At 28.4% G+C, this 18600-nt stretch overlaps 1 protein-coding gene across 4 annotated transcripts in view; it reads left to right on the top strand.

The window, feature by feature from the left end:
- The first annotated feature begins 2857 nt into the window (after window positions 1-2857).
- LOC107454112 (sec1 family domain-containing protein 2) overlaps window positions 2858-18600 on the top strand; it is a 36014-nt gene continuing 20271 nt past the window's right edge. For 2 of the 4 annotated variants that reach the window (XM_087161570.1, XM_087161569.1), the window contains exon 1: window positions 2929-3067. In XM_087161570.1, coding sequence (XP_087017696.1) covers window positions 3032-3067 — 36 coding nt within the window. In that variant the 5' untranslated portion in view covers window positions 2929-3031. Of the gene's footprint in view, window positions 3068-14180; window positions 16814-18600 lie in introns of those variants that run through there. The other 2 variants (XM_087161571.1, XM_087161572.1) reach the window with 2 other exon arrangements.

The following is an 18600-nucleotide window of genomic DNA, read 5'->3' as shown; positions in this document are numbered from 1 at the left end:
ATAATGTCGTCATCGAACCTGTGCAGCGTGGACGGTGTGGCGCGCGATCGACGAAGGGAGAGTTTTTTTTTTGCTCTCTCTTAGTTTTCCGAGGTGATGGTCGTGACTGACGCCTGCAGGGTCCGAACCAAGTCTACGCGGCGGGACGGACGCGTCCCTATCTCCCGATGGACATCACGATAAGTTTTCCTATTTCTTTTCATATTGCTTCGTTTAACGCTAAATTTAAATAAACTAATTTATTTTTTTTTATTTATTAAATCCGTAGGATCCTATCAAATAAGTAATTCTAATAATTAAACTTAACTTCGTGGTAGCTGTACCACGTGCTCGCGCTAAGTTAACTTAATATGAAATGAAAACTTAATATTTTTTTTTTATCATCCCCTGCTCCAGAGAATCTTTTTTTATTGTATTAAAATGATTAGTAATGATTTTCATTGTCATGTTTAAATTAGAATGTTAAACCACATGAGAAATGTTATACTTAATTGTTTTAGAATGTTAAACCACATGAGGAATGTTATACTTAATTGTTTGAGCTGAACCTGATTAATGTGTTTTTCAATAAATATTGTAATTTTATATAAACTTAACTCTCATTTATTAGCAGTTATTAATTGATTCACTTTAGGCAGTTATTGTGATTTTAGTAGCTTTTAGTTATATATTTGGATATTTTCCTGACAGGCTCGAACCTGATTTTAGATTAGCTTAAATAATTTATTTGGAGGAAAATGCTTGAATTACTTTGATTGCATAAAAATAATAAAATATTAAATCAAGATAAATAATTTTATTAAGAAATCTAAGCCTAGATGTAATTAGATTTAAGTATTAGTGAAGCACGTGTCGATCCACACGTGTTGATTTAGACTTGAACTAGAATAGTAAATTGTTAATTCTAAATTTTTCTTAATTAATTTCATAATTAAAATTAATGAAACGGTTCGATAGTGATGAGTAATTATCAAGGAATATTAATCATTTTTCTCCACTAACTAGTTATTCAAATTCACAACGCAATTCAAATTAATGAAAGACACATTTTTAGGTACTGTTATATGTCTCCATAAAGCAAATATAACACTTGAGTAGTGCTTCGAAAACAAAAGGTTTCAGGGCATTGAGCTATTATCCCTTTATATTTTCTTCTTCATACACTTCTCTTTTTTTTTGATTTAAAAAAGATTTAATTATTTGTCAATCATGAGCATTGAATATGATGTCTGGCAGGAAATGAATTTTAATGATGTGACAGAAGACTCTCAAAAACCATGAAAAGTACTGTTACCTTAAACTTTCAATACTAATTATGTATTAACGCTTTTATAATAATGTATTTGTTTTTCAACCTTAAAGTAAAATAATTTTTTAAAAATGATTTAAGCTAAAAAAATTTTATACTAAAATTAATCATAAGGGACTCCCAAATAACGACAGGCCCAGGGCCCCGAAAAACATAAAAACGGCTCTGAACAAATCAATGACGACAGTCGAACAGCGGCGCTGCCTCACCGATCCAGACTTTACTTATGTTCCCTTATAAAGACTTTACTAATAGATGTTTACAGCTAATCTTTTGTTATTTAATTGCTAGCATGTTATCTTGTTATAAATATGTTTTTTGTTGGTTTTTAAATACACTTTTTAAGTTATGATTCTTCATTTGTCGTCAAAGATGCACACAGTTTAAAAGAAAGAGCGACGTCCCTTTTATATATTTTTCAGACAGTTTAATTACTAATAGAAACATGGTTTTTTTATTTTTTAAATACATAAGAAACCGTCTAATAGTTACTAAAAAAATCTGTTAGATTATCGGAATTATATTTCTATTAAAATCCAAAAAAAAGTAGTTTGAAAAAATGTTTTTTTATTTACATTCAAAAATTTATCAATAATTAATTTTGAAAATTAAAGAAATTTACATGTTGAATTACTTGTGTTCCCTTATGTTTAAATGATTACAAATAAGTGCAAATTTGGAAAGGCATTGTTTGGAAGTGCGCCGTCAGTCCATGCTTCGCATTGGACACTTGTATCCTTATCTACATTTAGTTTTCTCTATTTCATAACCATAAATTATTATAATTCAAAATATTAAGTTTTTCACTTATTTTGACTTTAATTATTACGAAATAATAAAAAATATTTTGAATGAAAATTCTGCGTCAAAGGGTTTAATCTTCTACTCTTCACCTGACTGTTATCTGCCGTGGAATATTATCTCTTTTGCATTTCTGTGTTTCTTTTGTTATCTATTTTGTATTGCTTACAAAATTAAATGATATCTTTGGAAAGTTCCAGCAAAATATTTTTTTTCAATTTCATTATTATTCTTTAATAACTGGTTTGTTCAAATGTAATTTAAAATTCCTATTGTAAATGAAATCTGCAAATTTAAATGTAGAACAGCAATGTTTATATAACGAAAAAACGTTTATTGAAACTGTATTAAAAAAGTTATTTTATTTAACTCTTTTAAAGTATGTGAATAAGCACAATAAATTAGTCAGCTAAAATGCTTGTTAATTATGGTGTAAGCAAAATATTGATTGCACAGCAAAGATATTGCTTGTATTCAGTATTGTCACCTGGAAGAGTCATTCCACAGTATTTTCAGTAAGGGGTTGAATAAATTCAAATTAATGCAGCGAAAAAGCGAGAAAATTATTACTCTCATGATCATTATCTCCACTATTTTCATTTTATGATCAATAAAAAGCAAGGTCACAGAAAGGGATGTTTTATAATGTATTACATTCTCCTTTTTTCCTGACAACCTGAAATATTTCTATAAAAATTTTAAATAACTACTAACTATTGCTTTTTAATTAAATTGTGATTAACTATTACTCTATTATTTTTCAATAATTACTATTACTTAAAAAATTGCATATAATTTTACTTATTAACTGCTTTTTTAAATAACTATTACTCCACTTAGGCTCCATCATTAAATTCATGCTTGTTTTGTAGAAGGGAAATATGAAGACTGAGTCGCAACGAACATTATGGATCTATATCCATGACCATAATGTCCTCGCAATTAAGCCGTTATCTGGTAAAAAATAATATTGCTCTCGGTTTTTTTTCTTTTTCTTGTTTACATGATATGTTACACGATGTACTAAAAACTGAACTCAGTGGCGTGACAGCCCATAGAGGAATATCTAACTCTTCTTCATGTCAAAAGCAATAAACTATGGTATAGTACATAGGTTCTCAACCTTTTTAACGCTGCCGCCCCCATAAGGAGCAAAAAAAAAGTTTAAACGCCCCTTTTGTGAAAATTCAGTTATTTGGAGCATAGGGTGAGCTGAATTATAAGAGGTAACATTTTTAAGCAATATTCTTACGCGTTAACATTGTTTGGTTTTTAAAAAAAAAATAGTGTGAACGTTAACTCGATACTTTTCTCCCGACAGGTAATCTATTTATTATAATCAAAATAAATACGGTAATGAGAAAACAAACAAAGAAATCTATGCTAAAAAGAGTTATTTAAACTTAATTAGATAATTAAAAAAACATCAAAAATAATTTTTTACACTGAAACGTGGTATCAACCAAGCAATCAAGTAACTATGTCAGTGGGATGATTTTGCTTGATGGTTCAGAGCTAGTTTCTTAACATTCGGTTCAATATTTTCAGTGAGGTGAAGACGCAAGTCCCCTCGTTGCACGATTTCGAGTCGATTTCTCTTTTTTGTGACTAGATCCGTCACAGCACAGTCCAGGGTAGAGACGACTTATGTTATCTTGTAGGACTGGGCGATATTAGAAATTATATATCGTGATATATCGTCAGTTTTGCATCGCGATATAGCGATGTATCGCGATATAGTATTTTTGAATTTCATTTACTTTAAGGCACAGAAAGTCAGATTTCTATCAAGACTTCATACGCATATTGATTTAAATCAATTAATAAATTTGAAAATATATATGTTTTGCTAAAGAAAGATATTAAATAAATTGACTAAGATGTACAAATCTTACTTAAAATATTTATTGAAAAAATGTGTGTAGATACAGAATGAAATATTTGCACTTCTTTATCGTTTATAAGGTATAAGCAGTCTTAATTTAAGTTAACCCCTAAAACACCCTTAATGAAGAAAAATATTGTTATTAAACTAAAGCTGATTTTAAAATTTCAAAATATATTTTAATTAAAATAAAAGTTAGATTGACTAAAAGCCGAAGTTTAAAATTAAAAATGTTCGAATTTTAAACTAAAAAGTAAACATAAGATTTGTAATAATTTCTTAAAATTTTCGTTCTCTGAAAGATTTCTCAGTTTAAAAATAAAAAGGGAATTTTATAAAGATATCTAGCTGAAATTATTGAAAGAAAATTTAAAAAATTAAAAAAAAAGTTTGTTAAGAAATTCATTATACACTTAAAACAAAGTGTTAAAAATAATTTTTTTTTTTAAAAAAAAAAACTTTTTTTAACAAATCAATATTTGCTTGTACTATTATGCGTAAATAATTACAGAATTATTAAGTTCGATCGTAATGTTCAAATTCTTAATGAAGAAGTAAACACAAGTTTTGTTATATTTTCTAAAAATGATCACGCAAATAACAAAAGATTTCTTAGTTTAAAAATAAAAAAATAAATAAAAGTGAAATTTATCAATATATTTACCTAACAGCATAGGAACAAAATTTAAAAAATAAGTTCGTTAAAAAATTATTTGTATGCTTAAAACAAAGAGCTAAATAAATTTTAGAAAAAAAATGCTTCTTAAACACTATTTTTATTATTATTTCATATAAATAATTAAATTAAATTAAATAATTACCGAATTATGAACGAAAAACAAAGTAAGGCAAAGTTTCTTAATTAAATTCTTAAAAATAAAAACAAAAGAATTGTGATATTCGGTAATATATTTAGCTAATTAACTAATAATATAAAACGAAAATTAAAAAAAAATAATGATTTTACTCTCTAATAAAACGAAGTAGTAATTGATAAAAAAAAAAAAAAGAAATGAATAAAATTCGCAAACTTTTCAAATTCTTTTGAACAAATAAAGTTTATTGACTTATGTCCAAAAAATAAGTTTTGTTTTAACTTTATTTCTAAAAATAAAAACAACTCAAGATTTATAAATTTAAAATCAGTAATAGAAGCCCATTAAATTATTAGAAGTTTTATCTGAAAGGTTTTTAATAAATTAAAAGAAAGTAAAAAAATAACCTAACAAATGTATTTACTTTGTAATTTAATTCCTTATGGATGCCTTAAATTAGATTTCCGATAATTTTCACATTTAAAAAAAGTTTTGTTAGAAAATAAATAAAAAACTTACCTAATTAATGAAGAAACTTTTCTTTATAAATTCTTTTCAATAATAGATTGCGTTCAGAACAAGGTTACGACGGCGATCACGAAGTTAATCCCATTGAAAATAATCTACAAGAAACGATTTCAAATCGCGAAGGTGCGAAAACGAACATGTGATATAACGATATAAGGTCTCAAAAGTGATTCTGATTCTACCGCTCATCAGTCAAGGCCGTCTCAACATAACGAAACAATATCGTCTTCCACAGCGCGAGTTGGCATCGGAACGTAAGAGAAAGTCCTTGCGTGTATCGCTATATCGTTATATCGTCTTCTTCACTCGACGGCTTAAATCAGATTTCTGATGCATCGCTTGGAATGAAAGTTGCTGTATCGGTTTGCCGATATAGACGTTAAATCGATATGTCGCGATATATCGATTTATAGCCCAGTCCTATTATCTTGAAGCCAAAATTCTGTGAGACGATCACCATTCTGGAAGCTAGCTTTCAAAGTTTCATAAGTTGAAAGTTCGACCAATTCCTCCTGAATATGAATAACCTCTGCTGCTTCAATATTCACGTAAGGGTTCATAACCCATTGAGGGACTTCCAGGGTCAACACATCTTTAAAACGATTAGAAAAGCCCATGTAAAAAGACTCAAGATGTTGACAATATTCCTGTATATCACCAGAGGAAATTTCACCATTCTTTTTAAGATCCGATAAGATCGGAAATTGGCTAAACTCATTCCTACCAAAATTCTGCTTCCACAAAATGAGTTTTTTTAGAAAGGCAGAAATAACTGATTTTGAAGTGATCAAATTGAGTTCGTTGCCTTGAAATTTTAAATTAACACCATTAAATTTTGCAAATAAATCCGTCATGTAGGCAACGTCTATCTTAAATTCTAGCAATCTGTCTCTCAGAGCTACATCTTTGTCTTCCAGGAACTCAAGCACAGAGTCGAAAAGATTTCAAAACCTATTGAGACAGGTCATAGCTGTCTGAATAATCGATCGTTAAGAGCATTACTGCGAATTTTGTTCACAGCAGAGATAACGTATTGCAGTGACTGATGCAAGCGGTCACTGAGATTTTTTCCAACTAAATGCTGTCTGTGAATCACGCAGTGAACAGCTAAAATATATGGTACCTCCCTCTTCAAAAAGGCGATAAACCCACCATGTCGACCCACCATTGCTGGAGCTCCATCAGTGGCAACAGACATAATATTCGTAAAAGTAATGTTTTTCTCTTTAAAATAATCTTTGACAGTGTTAAAAATAGATTCTCCTTTGGTATCTATAATCAAGCTTCGTGCAAAGAGCCTATCTAGAAAAAATTCTCCTTCCTCAACAAACCGGACATACGCCAACAATAAAGCCTCATTACTTGGCAAAGTTGATTCATCAACTTGCAGGGAAAATTCATTCGATATCAAAAGTTTGCATAAGGAATCCTCAATGTCTTCCGCCATCTCATCAATTCGTCGCCGCACTGTATCGTTGCTTAATGGGATATTTTTTATTACATTAGATGCGGCTGGATGATGTAAAACTGTTTCTAAGACTTCCTTAATAGATGGAAGTATCAACTCTTCGCCTATGGTATGAGCCTTGGCCAGATTTGGCAATTAATTTTGATATATTATAAGAGGCTATCAGACCATCGTCGCATTTTTGGGACGAGGTTACTAGTAAGCAGGGTTGGCAAGTTTTTGACACATGACGGTTTTTACCGGTTATTACCATGGTTTTTACCGTCATGTCAAAAACCCCTCTGTCAAAAACCCATAGTTTGGATAAAACTGTATTTTTATTTGGGTTTAACTGCTTATAATTTAAAATTAATTCATTTTTTTGGCAATAAAATTTAAAACAAAGTTGCTAAAAGATATTTAAGAACAGATTTCTGCATTTTCCCCAACATGATTATATCAAAACATACTATTTGAAGTAAAATATTAGGATACTAATCAAACTTTTCAACATTTCCAAGCATCATTTTGTTTGGCATATTACGTTACTGAAGAATGTCAAGATTGATTACTTTCATTCATAAAATCTTGCTGTGAGAAACACATGTACATATAAAAAGAAAGCCTCATCAAAAAAAAACTTTTCTTATCATTTTTGTTTTCAATATTTTACACAGAAATGAGACATGAAAAAGCCTGGGAAATCCTTTTAGAGTTTCCTTGCAACATTGCACTAACCTTTTGTTATCATTATCCTCAATGATCTCGAATCCTCATTATTCTTGAATTTCAGATTCATTCATACTAAACTCAGAAATCGACTGGGCAATGAAAAATGTGCAAAATTAGTCACTTGCTATCGTATGCTTCGGCACAGTGACCCCGACTACTGAACATGTAATTTTGTTTGTAATTAAGTTTTGTTTAATGTGCTTTTTCAACTGAATAAAAGCTTTTAACTTGACAAAATAGCAGTAATTCTTGACATAGAGTTTGTTAGTAGTTAGAAGTTTTGTTTAGCTTATTTCTAATATTTAAGAAATGCCAAATTTTAAATTCTTCATTTTAGTTCCTGAATTTATTAATAGTTCCAAGCTTTTTTGTTTGTTTGTTTATTTCTAACAATTAAGAAGTGCAAAATTTTGAATCCTTTGCAAATCAAGCTATAATGATAAAAGTAAGTATCATTATTTTCAATAAGTATATTACAATATTTCTGTATGAATGTATATCCTTCCATAAGAATACGTGTATGTAATTGCAAAATCAATAGCAATCATTTACAACATTAATTTATAAAGGCAATTATGTGAAAATAATATATTGTCCACCATATGCCATAAATAAAAGAAAACAGTAGGTTTTTGACAGTTTTTACCGGTAAAAACACGGTTTTTACCACTGTCATGTCAAAAACCAGTTTTTGACGGCAAAAACCCAACCCTGCTAGTAAGCGAGACCGAAGGTGCCTTCCGAAACTTGTCCTTGATGTTCTTTAAAAATGACAAGTCTTTATTCTGTTTGTCAGGGTGAATTTTTTGCAAATGCTCCTGCAAACGAGAGGGTTTCATGGCCTCATTCGATAAAACTTTGTTACAAAGTAAACACATAGGTAGTTGAGAGTTCGACGGTGATTAAACAAATCCAAACTTCCAGTAAGTGGCATTGTATTGACGACACTTCTTTTTGTTAAAGGACATTGTTGGCGGCAACAAAATGCAAACGATGAAAAAAAAAATAACTATTTCTTAAAATTAATGAATAATATACTATGAAAAACTAATTCACTCACGTACCTGGCCAAAGAAATAATGAAATCGAATTGAAACCTGGGAAAAAACTGAAAAGAGTGAATGAAAACGATCATAAGAAATACTGATCAAATCAAACATTCTTACTAAAAGAGCATGCACTTCAATTTCGCCAAATGGCTTGAATGAGTCAGAGCTATAGGAGACAGTCTTAGAAAATCCGATAACAGTAACGGCAGCTGTCTGCCAAAATCTTAATTGTGAATTAATAACCCCCCTAATATTTTTGAGGATCATAATAAAGCAAAAATGGAATACACTCGAATTTTAAAAAAATAATAATAATTTCCTCTCGTTCTAATAATGATTTTACTCTAAAAAAAAAACTAAACAGCATAGCACTTTCGATTTAAAGTTATTAAGCGAATATGAATATCAAATTGACGCCTATCCGTCCAATAGTTCAGAACACAGTAGTCATAACCCCGCACTAAAATCTAAAAATAGATCTAATGAATATGTAACTCTCGAAGGTCTGTGCCAGTCTAAATTTGATGAAAATAAAATTGCTCGATAGTAAAAAAAAAAAAAAAAAATTTATTCAAAATAAATAAGCCGTTCCCAGAAATAAGAAATTTATGAATCAAATTTTCGCCAAACGGCTTAAATGAGTTAGAACCATACGCCAAATGGTTTGAAAAAGTCAGAGGCAAAAATAAATGACTCATGCGCTGTGCAATACTGTTTCGAAACGGAGAAAAGGTGTCGTACAAGTTCGTCTTATTGCTGGTGCAAATGATGTATCGAATATTCTTATTTTTTCATTTAATATTAATTTAAGATTTATTTTACTTATTAAATTTATCTTAATTTAATAATTTTATTTGGGAGTTTTAAAACTAAATTTGAATGACTAACCATGCTCATTGCCCCCCTACCGCCCATAACATATCCAACACCCCCCTACTGCCCAAAATAAGTTCCCTGCCCCTCAGCATACTCCCACCGCCCCCGTAGAGAAACAAGGGTATAGTAAAATAGGAAAATTTGCCCATTTTAGTGAAATATATCAGGAATATTCTGAAAGTGTTATTGATGCGGAAATAAGTTTTATAAGAGTTATTTTAACTCTAAATTAATTTTTTTATTTGCTTTGAACGTGAAAATATTAGCTGTAAAATGATGAATTTTTGAAGCCACGAATTCGAATGGTTCAAATTTGAATTTCTGCTTGTATAAATTCTAAAATATTAAAAAATTAAATAGTATAAAAAATTTTAAATATGAAATTTCTTAAAATAATCGTATGCTCATAATTAAATTAAATATTGCATAACATAAAATTCCGAAAACCGCATTATACGTCAAAACATAAATGATCAACGTCGATGGATAGACAATTGCAGTGTCTGCCTGAAAAAGGCAAATTACGTTTCAGCTTATGTAATGCTATTTAATTAGAGTTTTTGGTAACGGTTAGCGTCATTCGTTTCGCTTTTTCTTTTTTAGAATTTATCTGTTCCTGATCTTTGATTTTAAATTATTTTAAAAAATAGTTATTTAAAAGTTAAAAAATATTTACATTGAGAAGGAACTATTGATATCTCCGAAAATATTAATTGTAAAAGGGCATTATCTATCGACCTTTTTTTTTTAAGAAATTTTTACACACTTTTTGTTTCTAGAAAACTGTTTGTCTACTTTAAGTTTTATAAACACATTTATATATAAATATACATACGTATACATATTACGTTCGTAAACATATTACGTATCCATAAATATGTATACATGTGTATAGATATACAAATATGAATGCGTATGCATACGTATATGCATAAATACTTAAAATAAACTAACAGTTTTCTAAGAAAAAAAAAGGATGTCCCCTCCTATGTGTGTTGAATAGAATGAGATATGTAACAGGAATCGAATAGAGGGTTTTAAGTTTTTATTCATGCATTTTACATTGCTTATTCCTAATCGTATTTAATTATAAATATTGTTCCCAATGCATTTTTTCTTGCTTATTCTAATGGACTAATATTTAAATTCTATTATGGACTAATATTAAATGGACTAATATTAAATTAATTAATATTAAATAATGGACTAATATTAAATTCTATTAAATTCTAATATTTAATTCTATTATTTAAATTCTATTATTCTATTATTTTAATTCTATTATGGACTAATATTTAAAATGCGTTTTTTTAATAAAGTATATTTATTTAAAAGAAACTTCTTACAGCTTTAAAACCAATTATGCCACACACTTAAATTTTATCTCATGCAATTAAGCATGAAAAACTAGATCGAAAAATGTATCTAGTGTCTTCAGATAGCCCCTATATAGCGAAGCAAAAAGTGTGAATAAGTAAACGTCAAGAGTAGTTTTTTTTTTATACATGATTGGGAATTTTGAACTATTCGTTCTATAGCTAAAGTAAACTTTATAAGCAAAATAAATTTCATAAAAATTAAACTAAAACAAATATTAAATTTAGAATAAAGTAAAATATTGATCAATATATTATTACAAAATAGTTTAAAATTATCTCATGCATTATTTAATATTTTTAATGTCATTTAATATATTAGAACATAACTAAAGCGATAAATTAAAATGCCCAAACTAAAATAAGTAATTATTATATTGTAAAATTTATCGTTAAAATGATTTACGTTGCAAGAAATGTTAAAGAAAATATTTCATAAAAATACATAAAATAAAACTGCAAAAGAATTAAATATCTCATTAAAGTCCCCATTTTTTATAATAATCAGCGAATCTGTGTTATAACTGTTATAACTAGAACTTAATATAGCTAGACTATTATAAGTTCTAGCTAGAAATTTCTATATAGTATAGCTAAAGAATTGATTTCAGATTTTTTTTATTCCCCTTCTAAAAATGTTTTTCACAAATAATTTCTATCAGAAATCTCTAGAGATGTTTTTAAAATTTTTGTCTATATTTGATATCAAAAAAATTTGCTATGCTTTAGAATTGAATGTATTTTAGTTGATTTTAAAACTATAAATTAGATATCCCAAAGTTACTTCACCCAAGGCACCCTAAGTGCTCATGTGGTAATTTTCAGTCACAGAAGTTTTTTTTTTTTTTCTTATTGTAGGCAACAGAAATCAATTATGTATTTATGTTTCTTTTTTCAAGTTCATGAATAGCTAAAAAAATAACTTCATAAACACATCATGGATATTGCTCTAAAAATTTATAATAACAATTTAAAATAATTTGAAACATTAGGTGATTAAGTTTTAATGAGATCTTTTAATATGATACGTATATTAAGATGTCAGACGGTAATAAGTTTTTGAGAAAAAGTGAAAATTACTTCTCCCATAAACTAACATGGATGTAGATTATAGCTAAAAACGATGCCAACAGTCTTAAATCAACTAACAGAAACCAATCGAATAAAACTCTTTTAATTAGACACGCTTTTCTATAAATAGCCTTTTAGACTAGTAAAATTTATGGTCCGTGTTCCTTTTACTTGCCCAAGGGCGCCCCTGGGACTTCATGATGTTTTTGGAAGTGCGAACAATCAAAGGAAAAGAGGGGAGCAAATTGAAAAGGAAATGAAAGTTGAGTGCCTAAACACCTCATTGAAATGTAGAGAATTTGGTTTCCGGTCACTTTTTGAGTATCACAATTTGAAAAAAGAAAAAAATATATACTATTTATTCAGTATAATATATTTATTTTAAAAGATTTACAAGGCAATGTGTTTCTTCGTAGATTTTTGTTTTAATACAATTAATTGGAACTCAAATTTTCAAGAGCTAATCCCCCCCCCCCCCCCTGATTGCCTGGGACCCCAGGCGCCAAAGAGAATTTAAAAAAGAAGAAGAAATAAAAGTACATGAAATGCTTTTGTATGTTCAAAAGCATTCTAAATGGCATTTTCTTTGCAGCTGTCAAATCTTTAAAAAAATAAACCACCGTTTTTGTTTTATGCAAATACACACTTCAGTAAATGAAATAAAATAACAAATGTTCTTAAATACTAATTATTTTAACTAATAACACCTCATCTACCACCGCGGTGCGGGGGGGGGGGAGAATACACGAGGTTTAAAGGACGCACGATTCCAGAATTAATAAATTTCATCTATATTGATGAGCCTTCAACGGCCTGCGGTCTTTCTTAAACATATAAATAAAATAAAAACATGAATAAAATAAAAACTATACATTTTTTTCACAAAAAAAGGAAGAAAAAAATAAGGAAGAAAAAAAGATTAGGAATTTTAAATTGCAAATGAGTCTTTGAACGCGCCAAATCTAAATCATTGTAGTTTTTTTATAGCTCTTTTCGTTGTTTTCTACTACAAATTTTCATAGTTTTTAAAATCCCGATAATTTTACCTCGGCAGAATTAATGCGTGAATTTCGAATTTTAGTAATGCTTTTAAAGCTCTTTATTTCAGTCCATTTCAAAGTTAATTCAAGTTATTTTCGATCGCGTTTTATCGGAAGTAACATTTTCAAGAGCTACCCCACCCTCCTGAGTCGGATTTCCAAATGTTTCTTGTCCGATCTCTTAAATGCAATATTATAACGGCTCGAGACTTTCAAATCGGGCAAGTAATAATCTCTTTTGAAGTACGTTATTTATGTCAGTCTTATCGTAAAAACAGGCTATTTTTCCATTGCTTGTTTTCGGCAATACGCATTTTCTCATGGTTTTGAAAATACCATACTTTTAATATATATTAACACGACACTAAATCGCGAATATGCACTTGATTTGTGCCAAATTCATCAAAAATCTAAGAGATTTTTTATTGTTCTTTCAACTGTTATTGCTAGGCTTCTCCACAGGGTTTCAAAAATCCTGTTATTTTTAATCCGGCAATAAAACGACTTGCAACTTTCGAGGCAATTTAATCATTAATTTTGATGTGTTTTACTACTGCCGATTTCATCGTCCATCCAGCATGTTATTTTACAATCTTTTTTTTTTCTTCTAAAATAGCCATTATTTCCCTTTTTTTGATTTTTTCAATACAATAACATTATTACAAAACGCAAAATTCGACTGTAGGATTTAATGCGTTTTTAATTTTTTGAGCTTAATTTCTAATTTTTGGTAGTTTAAAAAAATAAGAAGAAAAAACTTTTATGATTTAATATTCATGAAATCTCTTATAATTCACTAATTAGCAACGTTCTAAGGTTAAGAATATATAGAACTTAATCCTAAATTAATATTAAATCTTATTTTGAGCAATTATGCGTGTTTTTTTTTTAAAAATTTTATTTTAAAATTTAAATTACCCCATACGATTTCCTTACTTAAAATATTTACTTTGCAGTTATGTTCTCAAAAAATATTTATCTCTTTATTTTTTACTTTCATTCAAGAACATTACAGTTAATTGATTTTAAATTATACTTTTATGTTACTTGATGTGATATAAAACCGTCACTTTTTCCCCATCTTTATATTTTTCGATAAATCTATCTATTTATTCATTTATTTTTGATAAAAAGGAAATATTTTTATTTATGAGAGTATTATTTTGGTTTTCTTCAGTTGTTAATGCTTAAGAGAATTTAATTTTATGCAAATATATTACAAAGCTAACTGATAAAAAAGAAAGAATTAGTTGAATGAATTAAGATAATAAAAAAGAATTATAATTATTTAAAAGAATTTAATTTAATAGAAATTTATCACTTAGTGACTGATGAAAAGAGCTGTGTGTAAAACACTTATGTTTACATTAAAATTATATCTAATCTATTCAAATACTTGGAACGTAGCCCTTCATTCAGAATGGTAGTGCACTCTACTATAGATGAATTCAATGTTGTTACTCAGTAACAATGTACTTTTCTAAATTTCGCCTTTTCATCGCGATTATTAATTCTTTGCTAATTCATATAAAAATAATTTAAATTAAAATCTATAAATTTTTATAAATTAGAATAAAATGAATGATTATAAATTAAAAATAAAATGAATGACTATAAATTCCCGATTATCTCTTCACAATGTTCTTGTCTCATATAATATATTTTTCAAAAAATTGTGTTTAGTCTAAGATTGAGTGCATTTATAATTTTTGCTGTGTGGGGGGGGGGCGCACCTAAGTCTAAAACATAATCAAATAATATTAATTCTCAGTCTTTAAGCCAGGATGTAAACATTTCCATTACAAAAATACCTGTTAGAAAAGTATATCAATTTTGAATTTTTTCACATCAAAACTTTAAAATAATGAATGTAATTGAGAAGCAAGAAAATATGGACAGTAGGAATTTTTTTTGATCAGTAAAACAAAACTTAATGGAAAAATTATTTTTGATATAAATGTGGCATGTGTACAGATGGATGGAAATGGAATTTCTGAAGTTGAAAACAAATTGTAAAATTTGTATTGGAATTTTTTTTTTTAAAGATTACGTTACATTTGAATTTTCAACTGTGTAAGAATTAATCACTTTTAATGAATAAAACGTGGAAAAAAATGCAAATAATTATTAAATACAATCTAGTTTAAAGAATAAATGTGTTAGTCGAATAACATTATTATCACAATAAAACTTAATATTGATATTTCAACTGTAACTGTTGTACCTATTTTCGAACTTATTAATTATTCTTACTGTTCATGTATTTCATTTCAATTTTCAAACTCAGCTGTTTACTTGAACAATAGGGCAAAAATCTTAAACAATTTTTATCACAAAACATATTTATAATGAAACTACATAAATTATTTATGCTACGTCCTGTGATTGCTTTTTTTAGGTGCACCTAAATACTTTTCATTTTTGAATGCTTATAAGTTTAATTTTTTTAACTCTAATCTGAAATATTTAGGATCCTCTCAATCATCTTATCTTTCATAATTTATTGCTACCAGCTGTCGAGTAAACAGCCTATTTTGTAAGTTTTTCGTTCATGCGTATCCTTTCTCAAAAGGTTGGTGAAGGGAAGGGAAGCATCAGTTAAAAAAAAGTTTAGATAGAAAGATAGTGGTGGTGCCATCTACAGAGGCGTTATTGAAATATAAGAAATTTTTAAAATGATTTGTGTAAATTTGTAATTAAATACATTGAGTTTGGGAAAAGAATACAAAAATTATGTGCTAATTAATTCGAATTATGTTAGTCAATTTAATGCAAAAATTTCCTTATTTTGTCGATGATTTTAATCAAGTCTATTCTATTTCGCACTGAAGTTAAAAATATTGGCCCTAACTTTTTAAATTCATTACTTTGTCATGAACTCATACTCCCCTCAAATATGACGGAAAATTTACCTACACTCAATAAATAAGTGCCTCAAATTTTACATTATTGCTTAGTCTAATTAAGGAAACATGCTTTATATTAGTCACACCAATTGTATCACGAGTATGCTTGGGTCACATTTTGTTATGATTATGAAATATTTCTTTTGTATTTTTTATTAAATAATCATGTGAAGACTCTTGAGTCAATGAAAAACGAGTGAACAAAAGAGATCTTATTATGAGCAGTAAATATATTTTATTCAATACATGAAATGCTGCCTTTTCTTTACATTGAATGATCGTTAAATACTAAGGATTGTATAAATATATTTGCACTTACAAACTATAAATAATTTATTCGGATTTTTACATTTTAATGTCTTAATCACCAGTCATTACATTGTACATTTAACATCAAATAAAGAAAATAGGAAAGAAACTGAACATAGATTCTTGCAAAGCTTTTTATTTATTCAACGTTCATTAATTAATTAAAAAAGATGATCATTCAACAATTAAGGAAATACATATTTCTAATGAAAAGGCAGAAAATCAATACTTCGAATAAAATATAATTACATACCCTTTTAATAATCTTTTATTATTTCTTGATAAGCTTTGATTTGAAATGAGCTTTGATTCTGGAAATGAGCGCGCCATTTTCTGTTCTGTAGACGTCTGTAAGAAAGACAGGGAGGAGGCGTTACTCATTATGATTAGTATACTGCGCATGCTTGAAAACATGCCTGGAAGGGTCATCCTGTTTCCTGAGGATTCACAGGCATCCTCACGCTATACACTACCCTAATGTAAGGTAGCAAATCTATGGGATTTTGATATCATTTTGTAATAAATTAGCAAATTTTATACTTTCCTTAAATTTTTGAAGTACTAACGGTCGATTTTCGTGTAGAATAGAGTTCTTATGAACTTTATAGTAAGTTTTGGCTAAATTATAACAGTCTTTAATATTAAAAAAATTCAATTTTTTTATGAGTGGTGAGTAAGTTCTGTTTCATTTTGCAGATGTTGTTTATTATGATTAGTGATGTGCGAAAAACGAACGAATCGATATTTCAATCAACTCTTTTTTGTGAATCGATTCATCAAGTTCGTTTTTGAAAAAGAATCGATTCTTTTTTTTTTTACAATATTTTGTACTCTACACTTTATAAGCTTATTCAGAGTTAGTACTTATACTTACTAAACATCCGCATATGCATTTGATACAGCATTTCGTTTATACAATTGGAGCTTGATAAAATCCTATCTCAGTCGAACAGACACAGGTCCATTCTCACTCGAGTATCGTGCGAATGACAATCTGATTGGTTGAAAATATTTACATGCGAACAACTAACCAATAAGGTACTCGTATGTGTGAGAGTTTTCGTAAGCGGAAAAATCGCATCCGATGAGAATGACCCCGATGTCAACGTTAGCGCACAACCGGTTTCCGGAGGAACTTGAAGGATGAAGGGAATTGATAATGCTATTAATGCAATACGTACTGTATGCATCACTCTCTCTTTTTTTTCTTTTCTTCTACGAAATTAATAAATTCTATTGATAAACAACAATTTAAAAATGGCAACAACAACTAAAAAGCTGTCTTCTCCAGTTTCGGTTCTTCCTTTCAAATAAAAAAGATATTAATGCTGTAAAGTTCAGATATTACTTTTCAGTCTATTAATATTAAAGAGCGAATTTTTTCATTCATATGTTTAATTTTCGATTTATAAATTTCAGTAAATATGAAGTAAAGCAGAGTTTTATGTTATCGTTTATTCTATGCCAAGGAGCGAGAGCCATAGAAAATGAAACCGTTGCGCTGATTGGGTAATGAACTTACGTATGAATGCAAATCTCTGATTGGTTGAAAATGAGTTGAATGAGACAAAAAGAGTCGAGAATCGAATGAACGATCCTCTGATTGGTTAAAAATGAGCCGAATGCGAGAAAAAGAATCAAGAGTCGAATAAACGACTCAATGAACTGTTTGCCTATCTCTTAGCATTAAAAGAATCATAAAGCCAAATGAATCGATTCTTTTGAACTGTTTCCTATCCCTTAACATTGAAATCGGCTCAAAGAGTTGAATTGAACTTCTAAACGATTCATTTGAGTCGTTTCGTATCTCTTAACATTGATATCGGCTCAAAGAGTTGATTTGGATTTCCAATCAGTTCTTTTGAGTCGTTTTCCTATACTTTAACATTGCATTCGATTCACTGAACTGTTTAAATGATTCATTTGAGCGGTTTTATATCTTTTAACATTAAAAGAACTGTTTTGAGAAACGAATCGATTCTTTTCGCTATTATCTTTTTTTCTAAAATTAAAAGATGCCTTCAGAGGGATGGGGGTTATGAAAAGGGGCAAGTAACTAAAATTTTTCAGAAAAAAAGACAGGTTTTTTTTATTTATTTATTTATTTTTTTTTTAAGAAAAGATAAAAAAAAAAATATTTATTTTTTTAATGATTGAAAAACTGTTTATTGCGAAAAATGTGAGTATTTAGAGTAAATATTCTTTTACTGCTGGGGGGAGGGATATTTTTAATTATTTTATTTATTTTCTTTTTTTTTTCCCCTTTTCTTTTTTTTTTTTTTTTTTTTTTTTTTTGTTAGGAATACTTTTAGACAAACTTATTGAATATCAATGCATATCCTCTCACTTTTTCAAGTTTTAATTTTTTTAAGTTTTAAAACGCAATTGAACTATTTTTTTTATTTTGTTTCACGTTATACAATTTGAATTTTTTTCATTATTATAAGTGAATTTAA

The sequence above is a fragment of the Parasteatoda tepidariorum genome, chromosome 4 (genome assembly GCF_982258835.1).
Source record: "Parasteatoda tepidariorum strain Cologne lab strain chromosome 4, Ptep-v5.0, whole genome shotgun sequence".
In the NCBI taxonomy this organism is placed as follows: Eukaryota; Metazoa; Arthropoda; class Arachnida; order Araneae; family Theridiidae; genus Parasteatoda; species Parasteatoda tepidariorum.
Note: the sequence above shows the minus strand (reverse complement) of the source record. Positions and strands in the feature narration are given on the sequence as shown.